General features: G+C 46.4%; 1 protein-coding gene across 2 annotated transcripts; it reads left to right on the forward strand.

The window, feature by feature from the left end:
• The first annotated feature begins 639 nt into the window (after positions 1-639).
• Positions 640-12,999, forward strand: SYT11 (synaptotagmin 11). Of its 2 annotated transcripts, none has more exons than XM_059832190.1 (4): positions 640-714; positions 4,684-5,507; positions 8,221-8,341; positions 9,913-12,999. In XM_059832190.1, the coding sequence occupies exons 1-4, from the start codon at positions 681-683 to the stop codon at positions 10,224-10,226; spliced, it is 1,293 nt and encodes a 430-aa protein (XP_059688173.1). In that variant the 5' UTR covers positions 640-680; the 3' UTR covers positions 10,227-12,999. The 2 variants fall into 2 exon arrangements, with proteins under 2 accessions (XP_059688173.1, XP_059688174.1); XM_059832191.1 differs by having other exon boundaries at positions 9,916-12,999.
• Positions 13,000-16,575: the final 3,576 nt, after the last annotated feature.

Genomic DNA, 16,575 nt, shown 5'->3' on the forward strand with positions numbered 1-16,575 from the left:
CCCCGCCGCCCCGTCCCGCTCGCTCCGCAGGAAGCGGAAGCGCCGCGGGGCCCGCCCGCCGCGCAGGCGCCGCGCCGCCATGTTGGCCAGGCGCGGGGCGAGGCGCCGCCATGTTGGCGGCGCGGAGGCCGCCAGCCCCGCCGTGACGACGCGGGGCGGCGGGGGCGGCGAGCGCGGCCGCCGCCATCTTTGCTGGGCGACGCCGCCGGGCGCCGCGTCCGCTGCCTAGCTCCGGCCCGCCCCCCCCCCCCCGCCCCGCCGCCTCGGAGGGTCTTCCCGTGGGGCAGGGAGGGCCTGCCCGGTACTGCTGCCCGCGCTCCCCGGCGGAGCCCGTCGGCCCCAGCGCCGTCCCCTCACGGCGGTAGCGGGGGGGGGTCACCGGCCCCGCGAGCCCACGCACACGCCCCGCGCCGCCGCTCCGGTGCCACCCGGCTCCTCGCCCGGGAGGCGCGGCCGGAGCCCCGACACTTGCCGAGTCACCGCCGGGCGGCTGCGGGGCGGGGCCGCCCGCCGGCTGGCGCGGGAGGGGCGGGCCGGGCCGCCGGGCGGGGCCTGCGCCGCATCGGGACCAGTCGGCAGCTCCTGCATCCCGGGCTGCGAGCATCCTCCGGGCGGGGGCCGGCATCGCGGCGCCTCCGCACCGGGCTCCGCATCCCGGCCGCCTCGGCCTAAGCTGGGCCATGGCGGAGATCACCAGCGTCCACCCCGGCTTCGGTGAGTGGGGCCGGGCCGCGCGGAGGGCCCCTTCCTCCGCCCCGGGAGCGCCCAGGCGAGGCCCCGCGCGGCGCCATCGGCCCCGCTCGCCGCGCCGTCCCCGTCCCCGCGGGCCGGTCGTCCTCCCCCCGGCGGCAGCCAACACCCACCGCTCGCCGCCGGCGGCTGGGGCGGTGCCGGCGCTCGCCCCCGAGGCCGCCGCGGGAGAGGGGCCGCGGCCCGGCCCGGCCGTCGGCAGCGGGGCCCCGGGCCCGCGGGGAGCAGGTGCGCGGCCGGGCCGGGCGGCCCCCGCCGCATGACGTGATGTCTGTGCCGGGCCGCGCCGCGCCCCGGCCTTTGTTCGCGCCTCCCCGGGGGCCGGGGCGGCTGCGGCACCGGCGGCCCGCCAAGGCGGGGCCCGCCGGGGGGGCCTGGCAACCGGGAGAGGGGGTCTGCGGGCGGCGGCGGGGGCCCCTGAGCGGGGTGGGGGGTGGGGGGGTGTTGGTGCGGGGCGGAGGGGGTGTCACGCCGTCCTCCAGCCCGGGGCTGGCGGGGGGCGGCCCAGCCGGGCCGGGCCCCGGTGGAGTGGGGAGCCGGTCCCGGGGCTGCCGGGAGCGCCTCGGCGGCGAGGGAGAAACTGCAAACCCTGCTAAATCATCAGAGGCGAAGCGGCCCAAAGCCGGGGCTGCGTGGCCGCGGTCCAGCCAGGGCCATGGCGCAGCTCCCTGCGCTGCCGGCGACGTGATTCTCCGAGTTGGTACTGGCTGATGTTTAATATGCTTTTTTTTGTAGTCCGGTGGGGGACAAGGGCTGGTACCGCAGCGCTGGGTGTCTGTGTCGGCTGGGTTTCTCCAGTCCTGAAGATTCAAATCGCTGCCTCTTTCTGTCCTCCAGCAATTGACTGACCTTCCCCCCAGACCATAAGGCCCCGTAGTTAAATCACGGTTACTACATTTCCTTTAAATTCTGAAGCACTTAGTAATAATTCTCCGTACTATATAATTTATCTAATTTATCTACAATGTATCGACTTACCTTTTACATTCTGTGTTTCCTGGAATCCAAGAGCCACGCGCTGTCATAGTTTAACCATTGGCCACCATTAGCTATTAGGGTATCATTGGCAAACGTCAGTTTTAAAAGGAAGTTTTCAGGGATTTTTCTTTAAGTGAAAAATAACTACATATCCCCAGAAGTTGGTTTTGTTTCATTTAAACCTTAGCATCACATCAGAACAAAGATTTCTTCCGCGAAGTTTGAATAAAAAAAGCGCAGTTCTGCTCTTTTTGAGAGAGGAGGCAGGCTGCAGTGCCATTGAAAATGGACATTCAAAGCGCTTCGCTATGCATAAAGTTGCCAAAGCTTGACTAAAATTGGTTTTAGGCAGCCTTACATCAGTGTGGTTTACAACCGTAAGGAATTATAGAGACAGGATTAGTGAATGTATGGAATGATTACACAACTAGGAGTCTTCAGCCAGGACAAGAGGGGTGTCACGAGCGGCACAGAGCAGGGAACCATTGTTCCCTGTTTCTTCTAATGCAAGAACAGGCATCAAATGAGACGAGGTGGGGCAGGCTCAAAATAAAAGCCCTTGTTTTGTCTGGCCGCGTAATTAAGCTGCGGAACTCCTTGCCACAGAACATTACTCCTTGCCACAGAGCATTACGGGACCCAAATTTAAGAGTTAAGATATTTCGGTGGAGGAAAGATCCCAAAGACTTATTTGATGCTTTCTAGTGGGACTGCTGGTTGCTTCTTCTAAAATTGTCCATCAGCTCTGGGGGAAATGAAGGTACAAGAGCTGATTCTATGAAGACACGATAGAAACAAAACATGCACCAAAAAAATGAGATCAGAATAAGAAAGGAGTTTCTGCATTTGTCCTTTTTTGCCTATCCACTGAGGCTTTTGATATCTGTTTATGGCTGACTTGTATTCAAATTAGCTGTTACAGACCACTTGCCACTTTTCAAAGAGGGAACATTAAGTAACAAAGTTGGGTTTTGGGGGGTGTTTTGTTAATATGAATTCTTCTTGCTTTAGTTAATTCAGTCCAAGGCTATACTTGCAGTGGGCGCTGAGACAGATTTATCTGTGGAGTCGGTCACCGTTGCAAAAGACTTGCAGCTTCAGTCTGGGAAGACTTCTGTCTAACCAAAAGTGATACTGCTATTTTTGCAAAAAACGAGGTGCATTCTCTTGAAAATCCCTGTTTCCCTGAGCCTATCAGCTATTCAGATTGCAGTCTGGCAGTCTTGTCCTCTTGCCTGTTAACCTCAATAAGTAATAGTGTGGAAAGAACAGACAAAATACAAAATTAAGGTGCTCTCTGTAGCTTCAAGTATGAGGTTGGAAGATTATTTTCTCCTCTTTATGGTACAGAATGAAGATATGAAAATCACACAAGCTTACCTTTTGTACTAGCTGCTCCATTTAGCTGTTGCTGTGATTGTCATGACAATGATTTTTGGTTTTCCCTTTTACTATGGAAGCAGTTTGTACAGTTTGTAAAGAAAGAGATGTAGGGCTAGAGGGCTTTTTTGTTTGCTTGCTTCAAAAAAAAAAAAAAAATTGCTTTAATGATGATTAAGCCAGTAATATAATAATAAGTTCTAAGAAGAACCTGGCTCTACCTTCCCTATAACCTCCCACTAAGAAATTGGAGACAGCAAAAAGATCTCTCCCTTTTCCTTCCCTTTTAAGACTGAGCAAATCCTGCTCTTTCGGTCTCTCCTCATCTTCCATCCACTCTCCATTCTCCATCCACTCCAACTTTTTAATCATCTCAGTGGCCCTTGACTGGAATTGCCTGAGTATGTCAATATAATATACTGGGGAGCTCAACACTGCTGGTTTCATTCTGTGTCTTGGTAATACTTCTCTAAAGTCAACTGTTATAAATAGAAAATAACTAGCATGGTTGCTAAAAATGAGCATGGTGCTTTTTTATTCTGGCATGTCACTACTGGAGAACGCAGCCGACATAAGCCCTAGAAAATATCAAACAATCCCTAAATGCAAGTACAGGGTTTTCTGTCCGTTGCTTTTGGACATTGGATTTTCACATGAAAAGGAGTCTTGGTGGTAACTGTGGGGTGGAAAGACTTTTGTCAGTAGCTCCCGCCTCAGCAAAACCTGTAAGAACATCAGTAGCAATACTGGGATGAAAAAGCAGAGGAACAGTTACAGAGACAACCTCAGCTTTTGGGTGAGACACAGAGGGACCCGCATGATCATTTCGTCAGTGCTCAGCTACTTTCCCCAAGGAGGTTGTGGGAATGGCCAGAACGATCACTGGGGGAGAAGCAGTCCACCAGTGCGATACAGATCGTTGTCATGCTATATGGACATGCAACTGCCCTTCTCTCCCTTGGACATCTTAGGTCAGGGCAATATTCAGCCCACCAGTGAAAAATAATTGTCGTCTATCCAAATGACACCTCTCTGTCTTTTTTGTGGGTACCATTGGTCCCATATCTGTCATAAGGGGCTAGGACAAAACAATCGACCATTTCAGGCCAAAGTGATTTTTTAAAAATTGTTAACAAAGGATAACTCCAGATCCGGTGTAATGGCCATATTTGTTACTCCCTTCCTCTTGTTAAAATAGAATTGTGTAATGTTTCTGAACAGGGCATTAAAAAAGAAAGAGTGTCTCCTGTAAATCAAGAAACTGTATTCCAGTGGAGATGCTGGTAAGGCAGGAGCTTGATTTGGCAAGATAAAGGCAATCAACCGTTTGAAATTCTTGGCACGTGAAACATAGATCAAGCAATGCGTTGGTCGTGTAAAATGTTTCCCATGTAGGAAAATAGAAATTAAAGGAAGTGATTTTTTTATTCTGGGGAAGCTTTGATACTGGGATTATTGAATTAAGAACAACATAATGGTACTGTATAGATCTCCGTCCAGATGTGCTTGGCCCCGTGAGGGCACGGCCACCGCAAAGGTACAAGCTCATTCCTGACTGCCTTGTCTTCTCCGCAGATGTCTCTCCAGTTGTGGCAGGCCTCATTGGTGCTACTGTCCTCGTGGTTTCTGTCTCAGTAACAGTTTTTGTGTGGACATGCTGTCACCAGCAAGCAGAAAAGAAGCACAAAACCCCACCGTATAAATTCATTCACATGTTGAAAGGCATCAGTATCTATCCGGAGACCTTGAGTAACAAGAAGAAAATCAACCGAATCCGGAGAGACAAGAATGGCACCCCTAAGGAGACTGGAAGGGGAAACCTCTTGGTGGATGCTGCTGAATCTGGTTTAATAGGCTCCGATAAGGCTCCAGATGGGCCAAGTGCAGCCCCCCACGTCGACCAGCTCCCAATAAAAGTAGATTATGGAGATGAACTAAGTCCAGATCAAAGCCTCACTCCAGGAGGAAGTAAAACCTCCTCCCCATCTTCTCCGGGGGATGACGTCATGTTGGGTGAACTGACTTTCTCAGTGGACTACAACTTCCCTAAAAAAGCGCTGGTAGTTACCATTCAGGAGGCTCATGGGCTGCCAGTGATGGATGAGCACACTCAGAGCTCTGACCCTTACATCAAGATGACAATTCTTCCAGATAAAAGGCATCGAGTGAAGACTCGTGTACTTCGCAAGACGCTAGACCCGGTCTTTGATGAAACCTTCACCTTCTATGGGATCCCGTACAGCCAGCTCCAGGATTTGGTGCTTCACTTCCTCGTGTTGAGCTTTGATCGCTTTTCTCGAGATGATGTTATTGGAGAAGTCATGGTGCCCCTTGCAGGGGTGGATCCAAGCACTGGAAAGGTTCAGCTGACCAGGGAGATCCTCAAAAGGAACATACAAGTAAGTCGCTTCACGTAGTGTGACACAAGACCTCTTGCACTGTATTTGATCCGGGAGTCTCTGTGGTCTAATAAGCAGGAATACTGCAGATCCTTAGCCATGAGACCCATTTTTCCACAGATACATATTATTGGTGTTGTATGGCTGTGCTCTTTTAGTTAGGCAGTTCTTTGCTGTGTGGATATGGCGATTTGATAAGGCATAGTCACTATTTCGGCGTAGAAATGATGAATGCTATAACTGATGATGCCAAGAAAAAAGGCAATGTCCCCATCCCCAAGTAAAAGAGCTGATGTGATAGTGGGACATTCCTCGGAGCCCGGCCTTCTGGACCGAATGGCGGCGGGGGGAGAGCTAGAGATAAGGGTGCTCTGAGTAAGTTTTGTATGCATTCTGAGTAACAACATAGTCTGTTCTGCAAAGACAAACCTCGCTTAGAGAAGGAGATTTGTCTGCTCTGACCATTTGAGACACCTATACTTGTAATTATCTACATCTGAATTTGTTACTGTAAGCCGTAAGTAAGTGGGAATACATCAACACAGCGGAGTCCGACATGATTCCTCTTGTCCTGGAGTAGATATTTAAATCGTCTCAGATGAATCCCACCCTAGATGGCTATTTTTTTCACTTGAGAACAAAGTGTGTCTAAGATGGTTTTGTCAAATGTAGACATCTAAAATTGAGGTGAAATGAATCCCACTCTTAGTGTCTACTGCTGTAAACTAGAAAGATGAGCAATCCGTCTAAGATACTAAGGCTTACATTGGGGAAGATGTCTTCTGTCCTCAGAAAATACACTGTGCTCAAGTAGGAGGATGAGGTGGTACTGCAGATTTTTATTTTCTTGCTTTGTTTATTTTTGCTACCCATCCTCCAGGTTCAACAGAAAATGGCATTTGGGCTCACTTACTGCCTTAACGTGTTGGAAATTGTTGCTGGGCTCTATGAAATACTTCATTACCTCCTAGAGTGGCAGTATTTTACTTGAAAAGTTTTTTCTACTGTATGGGGTATTTAACTTTTTTTTTTTTTAAGTTATTTAAAGGAGACTCTAATATGATAAAACAATTGACTGGTTTAGGTTCTTTTACCAGCATTCTTTTCAGTGCATTGACCGTATCCCTTAGAAGTAATAGATTAAAAATAGAGGAAACAGGTCACACTAAATAAAAATAGATTTAATCAAGGATGCAAATTATTTAACATTTATCAGTAATCAAAAATAGATTTACCTTAGTGTCAGGTGTGCATTCTTGAAAATCTGCATAGTTCCACAATGTCACAACATCCGTTACTGAACAAAGTTTTCAATGTCAGGAAGTTTCAAAATCCGGAATACAGAATTGCATTTAAACCCCAGTAAATTATTGCACTGATCCAAGCCAGCAAAGGTGTACACCCCATCCTAATGAACATTCCCAATAATTTCTAACAGACAATCTAACAATGCAGATTACTTTGAAGTAACTGCATTAAATTACTTAAGGCCAAAAGAACCCCAAAACTCTAACAACATACACCCTCCACCCCCCCCAGTGCTCTCTCTGGCCATTGTATTCTGGTGTATCCAAGGAGCCAAAGTCCTCAAGATTCCCATTCCGGGGCCAGAAACTTGCTCATATATTTACTCTCCTCCGAAAATTTTGCATAAGCAGCCACAGGCTTCGTTCCTTGCATTTGGAAACGTTGTCTTAAATACATGGGAACTGCTTAAATAAAAAGGAACCACCAAAATTATAATGAACATTTTCCATGTTTAAGTTTACATACACAATTTTTCCCTGCTAAGCTGAGTAACAGCAGTTGAAAGAACAGCTTCACCTCTTGGGTGATCACCAGAGCATTTAGTGTGATGTTTCCCGTAGCACTTTACCGGTTTGAAGTGAGAAAAATTCCTTCATTTGGGGACCCCCACCCCTTGCTCCACAGAGTGAACATACCAGACACCGACGGGGGCAGGAGTGGGGCAAGGTGCTCCACTCAAAACTTTCTGCGGGCAGCTATTCGAGTAGTTGCAGTAGCCCTGCTATCGGTGCGTTACTGACACCACACGATTGCGTACCCGTTGCTAATTCTGTTTGCCTTGATAGCAACTAAACTTAATTTAAATTAGTGCCATCTCAATGAAAGTTAATGAACACCATCTGGAAACCAAACCTAATTATCTTAATATTATATTACTCTTCGAAAGGATGTACAGCAAGTTTAACCGAGTAGATCTGGTTTTATCTTCTTTTATCTTCATCCTTTACCTTTGCAGACTAAACCAATGGTGAAACTGTCAAAGCATACCTAAAGAGCTTGAGGTGCTCGACCATCGAAGCTCCACCAAAAGTCAGTGAGCCTTAAGCTTCTAAAACCCACAGATGCCTCTAGTAGCAGGCCTCAAAAGGCAGCCAGAGCTGCTGTTCTCCCGAAGGTGCTCACCAGGTTCGCCCTCATGGAAACACAGAATTCGAGGGAGAGGCTGTAGTGATGCTTACTGTGCTCAACAGGCGCAGCGTGAACAGCCCAGGAGGAATTACCTTACGCCGCTCGCTCCTTCTCCCAGAGGCTCCATCTGCCTGAGGCACTTAAAATGGCCTGCATCTGATTTTCCAGCTTTTTAGGCATTTAGCACAGGGAAAGGAAATTCTGGTGACCCCCAATATTTGCTCCTATTTATAAGGCCATCATGTCCTAACAAGTTCATTCTGTTTCTTTTTCACAGAAATGCATTAGCAGAGGGGAGCTGCAAGTCTCCTTGTCGTACCAGCCTGTGGCGCAGAGAATGACTGTTGTGGTGCTGAAAGCCAGACATTTGCCAAAGATGGATATCACTGGCCTCTCAGGTAGAAGCTATTTTCTCCAGCTCTCAATGTGTATACACAAATCTCCGAGTTCACTTCCAGGTCTTTTCTCTGACCATTTTGTTTGCATACTTTTCCTCAAACTCTTTCTAAGGGTGATGGATCACTACGAGTGAGCCATCACTCACCAACAGATGGTTATACAAACAAGACCAAATCCTTCCTACTGCGAGACCAACAGTTGCATCTTTCTGGCATCACCTGGTTTGTTTATGCAGACAGCATTTTCCAAATTCAGCAGATCTCCCCATTGCTTTTGGCCAGGCTGTGCAGGCTCTGTGCCTCCACGCTGCCGTCACTCAGCGTTGCCCTTAGCAGCAATTTTTCCATGGCACGACCACTGCTTACTACGTCTACCTCAAACACTGCTCCTAGATGGGGAGGGTGGAAGAGAGCGAGCGTAAAAAAGAGGAGGGATAGACTCATGATAAAGAGGAGTAAATTCATATGACATTAGAAACAATTATTTTTTTTCTTTCTTGTTTTTGCCAGTTTTGTTGTTCCGCTCTTTGAAGAGAAGAGCAGCTCTTCTGGCTTTCCTATTTCGCAGTCACAGGTTCTCAGAGTCCTGAATCCCCTTAGCAAAGTTTCCTTCAGAATTACGGGAGAATGGTTGGAATCAACTTGAGATTCAATAATAGTCAGACTGATACCAAATTTAATCCTGTTTTTGCAGCTTTCTCCTGCACACCTCAGAAAACTAGGCTTAATTCTCTATTGTAGGCCTTAAATTTTACTCTTTCTTTAAAAAAAAAAAAAAAGCTTTCCATGCGTGGTCTCCAATTACAAGATAAATTTTCTAGTAATTGTTCTTCTACCTGCTGAATCTTGCAAGGCTAAAATAATTTCTTTATATGTTCTTTATGTTATGCATAAGGTCATCATTTCAGTTGGATAAAAATGGGAAAATTAGCCAGTGTCAGCTGGGCAAGTGACTTCCAGCTTCAAAACTTGTGTTAAGTGAAAACAAAAAACACTGTGTGCCTGGTATCTTAATTTTAATCCTAAACAAGCATCCGCATAAAGAGCAAGCTGACCGATAAAATAAGAAAGTGATGCTGATGGAAAAACGAAGGCTTCGTTTTAAACTTTCTTCTTTTTCAGTCCCTTCCTCTATATATGTTTTCCATCTGCAAATTATTAAAACCATTTTGATGCTTTGTTGGGCTATTTCCTGAAATATAGGGTAAAAATATTCCTTGTTGCAGATGACCGTGAAAAGTGCGAGCTTTGGCCAGTCGAGCACTGACCTCACCAAAAAGCTACCCGTTCGGTATTTCTAGGATTAATTACCGCAATTTATGTGCGACTTGCTTCCCCCCAGTCCCCACGCAATGTTGAAACTCGTAAAGAACTCACCCTGCTAACACCAGCGGGTTGCTTTGCAATGAGAAAACACGCCAGCAATCCCCCCTCCTGGGCAAGCTGTAGCGAGGAGCCTGGATTCACAGCATTTACTTGAGCTGGCTCAAGTTCAGCAAGCTGAACCCTAGCCGTTACTTCCAGGAGCGTTACTGGGCTGTGTTATTAGTTTATTTCTCTCTCTTCTCCAGCAGATCCGTATGTTAAGGTGAATGTGTATTACGGAAGAAAGCGCATAGCAAAAAAGAAGACTCACGTGAAGAAGTGCACTTTGAATCCTGTCTTCAACGAATCCTTCATTTACGATATCCCTGTCGATCTCCTTCCTGACATCAGCATTGAATTTCTAGTTATCGATTTCGACCGTACCACAAAAAACGAAGTGGTGGGACGGCTGATTTTGGGAGCGCACAGCATCACTGCAGGTGGCGTGGAACACTGGCGAGAGGTGTGTGAGAATCCTAGAAAGCCAGTTGCCAAATGGCACAGCCTGAGCGAATACTAGCAGAGGTTGCGGCAGCGACAGCCGACTCGTAGAACAGACTTAAACCTTGTTTTAGCTGTAGAAACTAAACTTTCGTAAGAAGCAGCAGCTGATTGGTTCTCTAGTGATGTGATTTTGCAGGGCACTAAAATCCTAAAGAGCATTAAGTGGAAAAAAAAAAGATACCACGAATATATATAACAGTGTAATCACGCTATTGCATGCCTAATACAAACTGAAATTAGTATAACTACCAATATCGAGTTGCAGATTTTAATACAATTATCTGTCACTATGGAAGTTGTGTTTGTGCCGAACTGTCTTTGCTGGTATTCACCAAGATTGGCCTGTCTTTATTAGGCTTCTCCCAAAGGTTCTGAATTCTGCTGTTTAACCTCTAGTTTCTTGTTAGTTTGCCTGCCCATTGGTTCTTGCAGTTCTGTTCTTCGCTGGTTTGGGAGTACCAACCGCGTTTCCGTATAAAGGTGGTTTAGAATTCTGCACTAGCGCAAAAGGAAAATACAGGGGAAAATGGCACTTTCCTTCAGAGAAGAAATAATTCTGTTGTCAGGTACTGAAATACTTGCCGTTGCGATGTACTTGTTGTGGAGCTGTAGGGCCGCAACAGCAAAGATTTGCATCTAAAATTCAAACGCCAACAAACTGATCACGTTGCTTTTGCCACGTGGAAGTGAGCACAGGCGTGATCTCACAGACTACCAGAATTGGGGAATTTCCGCTCTATTTCATTTTATTTAACCCTGCCCGTGCATGAAGGGCCCAAGAAAACACCCCCAAACTGGCGTGTCATTGATTGGTAAGGAAACTCTTGCTGATTCTTTTAAACGTTAAATGTGAAATTCTACATGATGGATATGTTCTGTTATAATGGCATAACATATCTGAGCTAGGAAGATATCTTGGGGGGAGAGGTTTTAAGCGAAAAAATTACAAAGCTTCTCTTCATTCATACTTGAGTCAATTTGCATTATATATGATCTTGTAGTTACCTAAAAGCCAGCTCTCAAAAAAGGAGTAAACACAGGGCAAAGCCTGTCACTACAAAATGCGTCAAACGCTTCAAGTTGATTTTCAGAGTTTCAAGGCAGCTTGAATCAGTTCTTAAACTGTGAATGACTTCTGAGACTTAGGATAACTGTGAATGACTTCTGAGACTTAGGATACGCTTACCATCACCTCTGAAGTGTAAAAATGTTACTTGACAAGTGTGACCTGTAGCACTTCAGGCTATTAACCCTGAATAGTCAGTAGTTTTGAAGAGAAGTTCATAAAGTTCCACAAATAGAAATGAAGTTTGGAAGCGGCTGCGTTAGATCTCGCAGTAAACACACCAGCCTACGACCTGGTTTTGTACAAGGCAGCAGCGTCCTGGCAGGTAACTCGATTTGGCTTCTTACTACATTCAAGCCAGGAAAGAAATAAGGATGATAATTGGCAGCAAATAATTAATTGTAAACATTGTTGGTAAACTGAGCGGAAATAGTTACAACAGGCTGTAGAAATTCAGATTATTTCTGAACTCTCCAATGGAAATACGGAGCAGAACTGAGCTTGCAAAGAGGCAAATAGAAGACGGTGAATTTTCAGTAAACGTTTAGTTGCTTCCAGGCAGCCAGTCTGTTCTGTGCCCTGTGGAATGTAAATAATGTATTATAATTCTAAAAATTTAAGATCATTTAACTACTTACAGGACTTGACTACTGAATTTTAGAGCCCTGCTGGGAAAACGATCCTTTCCACCTTCGTACTAATGAAAGTAGAATAATTGAGCAAGTCTTACTCGGTTTCCTCTCCAGCCACCAACAGCTGCTGGGAGGGCTCTTCGTGCAAACAGTCAGCACTTTGTTAGTTGGCAATACTTTGGCATCTCGTCCTAAGAAATTATTTTTGGAAAGCCAAATTTCCTCACTCATAGCTAGTTACTCATTGAAACTTCCTCCCAGGCAGAGCGTCTTTTTAGCAACAGAAGTCGCATTGAAGCTGAAGCGCTCTGTTTCTCAGCCTCGCGTGGCAGACAGAAGCGTGGACTTCCGTTCGTGCTTTATCGATCCTGATAACGAGGTTTCTGCCTGAGGTTACGGTAGATTTTATCTTTGTCTTAAATGCTTTCTAGCTTCTGCTCTATTAGTGGCTCACAGCCACAAACCAGAGAACGAGTTCTCCCTTGGAAATTGGTGTAGATCTATTTCAATCCTAGTTTTTGCACTAAGCAATTGTGTTGCTGAAGCTTAGCAACTGTCACGACTTTTCCTCGGAACGTGCTTTCCAACACCGCTCCAAACATCTGTATAGACGCACTAACAACAACAGAAAAGTTCCCTTTTTTCCCTTCGGTGTGAAAAGCATGCTTAAGCCTAGATGATCTCCTTAAGATTCCTTTAGTTGAAAAGGAAAGATGAACTTCTTGTCAAGGAAACATGCTCAGGGTAAATAGACTTAGGCTATCGGGCAGATAGGAGCAGCTCCAACACTCTTCTGGAATAATAGGAAACTGAAGATGTGCAGATATATATTTTTTAAAACGTAAAAGAGACAGTAAGTGACAGCGGACTCACTGTAAAATCTCCCAGGTGTGGTTATTCTTTACCTTGTGTCTTCTATTGTAAAATTAACTTGGACAGTTACAACTTTGTGTGAAAAAAGAAAAAAGGCAAAAAACCTAACTCAACATGTGTGAAACTGCATAATGCTATAAGCTAATCTACATTATGTAATGCTATCTTGTATGTTGAATTTGTTAACGCACATTGAGCGTGCAAATAAAAATTAAATCACTTTAGCTGCTGACTGTGCCATGTTTGACCGTAGGCAACACATGCATGACTATTCTGAATACTTTTAAGAACTTGTTTCTAAAAACATGCATTTCTGCGAGGACAATTCACAGGGAAAGCACACACAAAATAAATGTCAAAGAAATAGAGGGACGTAAGAGAATCCTGGCAAATTAAGTATAACACTGTTACTTAAAACATTAGCACGTACAAAAACTCTCAGTAATCTACACGGCCTAGTACGTGGGTGTAATTTGGCGTAAATGGATATTAATTAGCCAAGTTGCATCTAAGTGAAAGAAGGGGACATCAGATGGGCAGAAAAAGAAGGAATTTGACTCTAACATTTGTAACCTAGAGTCACTCCTGGATTCCTAGTCAAAACTGAATTCTCCAGGAATGCTTCTGTCCATCTCGCTCTGTGCGAGAGGCAGCAGTCTCTCCCAAGCACAGCGATCTGGCTTCTGTGACTTGTTTTTCTGCAGCTCCCCACCAGCACTACACAGAACAATATTGCGAGGCACAAAGCCACGTCTTTAGAAAATGCCAAATAGCGCAGAGCAGTGAGCTGCGTTTCCCCAGCAACACAGACTACAGCAAGCACTTCAGTGCCATACTTCGCTCTTTTTGATGGCTTCATGTAGCAAAGGACCCATCTCCGGCCGTGTTTGAGGTGTCCCAACACTTAACATGAACTTCGTGTGAGCTTCAGGTCTCATCTTCAAGGAACCTGACAGTTTCAGTCCAAGCTTTACGGAAAGATTGCCTAATGTCCCAGAAAAAGGACGGTGGCCAGTGCTGCAGCTCTCCACATACAATTCTGCACCAGAGGTAAGGAGATCACAAGCTCTCCTGCCTTGTACACCGAGCGCAAAGTGCTCCCTGGGGAGTACCTTTGCCTGCCTTCTCTGACACAAACACCCCAGTGAACATTAAAAACCGGCGCTCTCCAGCCTCACTCCGGGACAAAGATGAAACTGCAACGGCTGCCGTTCCCCTCGCCGGGTTCACCAGTGACGTTCCCAGTGGTTCTGAGGAAGGAGTTACGGAAGCACTCAAGAAGTTGAATGGGCTTGACCCGACTCCTGCTCTGGTGATTCAGTTCCACCACGTCGCTCAACAGCGGCAGTCAGACAAGGTGCTGAACACACAAAAATACCAGAAGCTGCTGCGATGAGGCAGCTGGTGATCCACATGACGTGCGTGCATTTGAGTTCAGTGTCCAGGGACTCGGGACACAGTGGTTTATTTAACACCTATGCTTTCCATTAATTACGTTGTTCTCTGCACTGCGATTGATCGCAGTGTTTAACCACTTTCAGTTATTTATCATGGTAATAACCGCAGTCATTGGAGCATTGGTTAAAACTGCTCAGCCAAAGCGCACAGTCGCTGATTATTTTCTACTCATTGTGCAAGATGTGAAAGAAAATCTCTCTTCATCCTTCTCTGCTTGGCTTCTGCCTCTAATACTGCATGCCTTTAATAAAACGTCCCGTTTCAGGTTCTTACACCATTCAGCTGAAACAGAAACAAAAGAATTTGCATAAGAAAAAGAAAAAAAGCAAACAGAATGGGTTTGACAAACCATGAAAAAAGAAATGGTTTTGTGGAGAGCATGGAAGCTCAGCTCTGACTCTCTTCCCACCTTCCCTGGGTCCGGGTGCTGGTGCCATTTCAATCAGCAGGATTCTGCGTTGCTTTCAGCACAGTTGAGACTTTCCTCCTCCGACAGCTTCTGCCCCACCTAATTCCCTGTAGGAGCCAGTCGTGTTGCCACGGCAATGCGATTCACTTTTGACGGCAGACACTGCGTCGGGGTCTTTCGGTATTTCCTTTCAGCAGGCAGAGTCGGGAATAGCTCCGTCTCCTTTCCGAGCCCCAGATCCACGGGATTGCGCTAAGAGGGAAGAAGCTGCCATCAGCCGGGTCCCTCTGAAGGGCTTCAGGGCGCCCTCATTTCACCCTCGTTAAAACGCAACAACTGGATCTCGAGCATTCAACGAGCCATTCCACCACGTCAGACAGATCACAGGGCCCCAACGTTAACACCGTTCCTGTTGAAAGTTGGGAAGTCTCCTCCAATCGCTATTTAAAGCCGAGCTAGTCCCCCTTGGAGCCTACGGCAGCAGAAGGCCAGCGTGCCTGAGCAGGTCTGTAACGTACCACCTGCCGGGACGTCGGCAAGTGCTGCGTCTCAACTCCTGGTTTCACTCTGTGCTACAGAAAGTACACGGCTCTTCGGGAGCTGCTTTCTCCATTGGGCCAAATGGGAAATGGGACAGGAAAGGAAAAACATACCGAGAAATAAGTAGAACCTAAGGAAGTGACAGAAAAGGCAATGCAAAGAAAAAACAACCACACACAAAAACCAAACCCCAAAAAAACAGAATGACCCCCCTTTACCTCTACTATGTTGCACGACAGTTCTACCCTTCTTCCCAACATGGAAGGGCCCGTATAGACAATTTTCAGACTCTACGTCAAGACAGAACCTGCTGGATCGCATACATCAGCGTATTAATTCCTCTGGTCCTGAAATTGGTCATCTCAAAGGGCTCAGTAGCCACTTACAGACATCCCATTATCCCTGAAGAAAAGCAGCCAGCTGTTGGAAAAAAAGAAATATTAGAAGCGTACCCAAAATAAATGAGAGCACGGGGAGCATGCGACCCCTCCCCACGCTGCCGAAGGGAAGCTGTAGGGAGGCGCAGGAATGCTGAGCACGTCTGGCCTGAGAAGGGTAAGGTATGTTCTCAGTCACAACGTACTCAGGACACTTTAATTTCCGCTGGGACAGGGGAAGGGCTGACCCATCTGCACCCAGAAAAGAATAAAAACCAGGCAAAGTTATTCGGGGAACATTCAATTTACATAACATTGACTTTTTAAAAAAATTAAAGGAGCAATGCAACTTATCCCAGGGAGCTCACCATCTTAATTTTTGGTCCTGAACAGAGTGTTAATACACATACGGAAAAATTCAGACTTCAGGTTACACCCAGAAAGCCAAAATGTAAAAGCTTCTCCGATTCCTTCCTGCTAGTGAACGTAACGAGACGAACAGGAGTTCAGCAAAGCAAAATTTAGCAAACACAAAGTGTCTCACAGTGTTACACTGTTAAAAGAATGAATTACAACACCGAGATCTATCTACCAAGATCTTATCATTGAAAGAAATACTATACCAGGAGTGCAGACAGGAGAAAAATCCGCGTGTTACCACACATTACAGCACAAAGCCAGAACTGATGCTTTCAAGTCAATTTTTTTCTTATAATAATATAGCAGTAACAGGTCTGGGGAAAAAATAATGAAGTTTGGGAATGGTGGGGAAAAATGTATAAAAGGATTGAATAGGAAAGATGCCCTTACACAAGAGCTGCACAGCCCGGACACAGAAATCCAAGAGTAAGCCTGTACAGAATGTCATTTAATCATACTGGATGCTGTCAGAGTGAATCAGTGTCTTGGCCGTCACCAATCTATAGAATGTTTTTTTTTTTTTTTTTAATCATTATTACCAATATTCTCTGCAGAGAATTATCTGTGTTTCCACATACCTCCAACGTCGT

This window comes from Gavia stellata, chromosome 33, assembly GCF_030936135.1.
Source record: "Gavia stellata isolate bGavSte3 chromosome 33, bGavSte3.hap2, whole genome shotgun sequence".
Classification (NCBI taxonomy): Eukaryota; Metazoa; Chordata; class Aves; order Gaviiformes; family Gaviidae; genus Gavia; species Gavia stellata.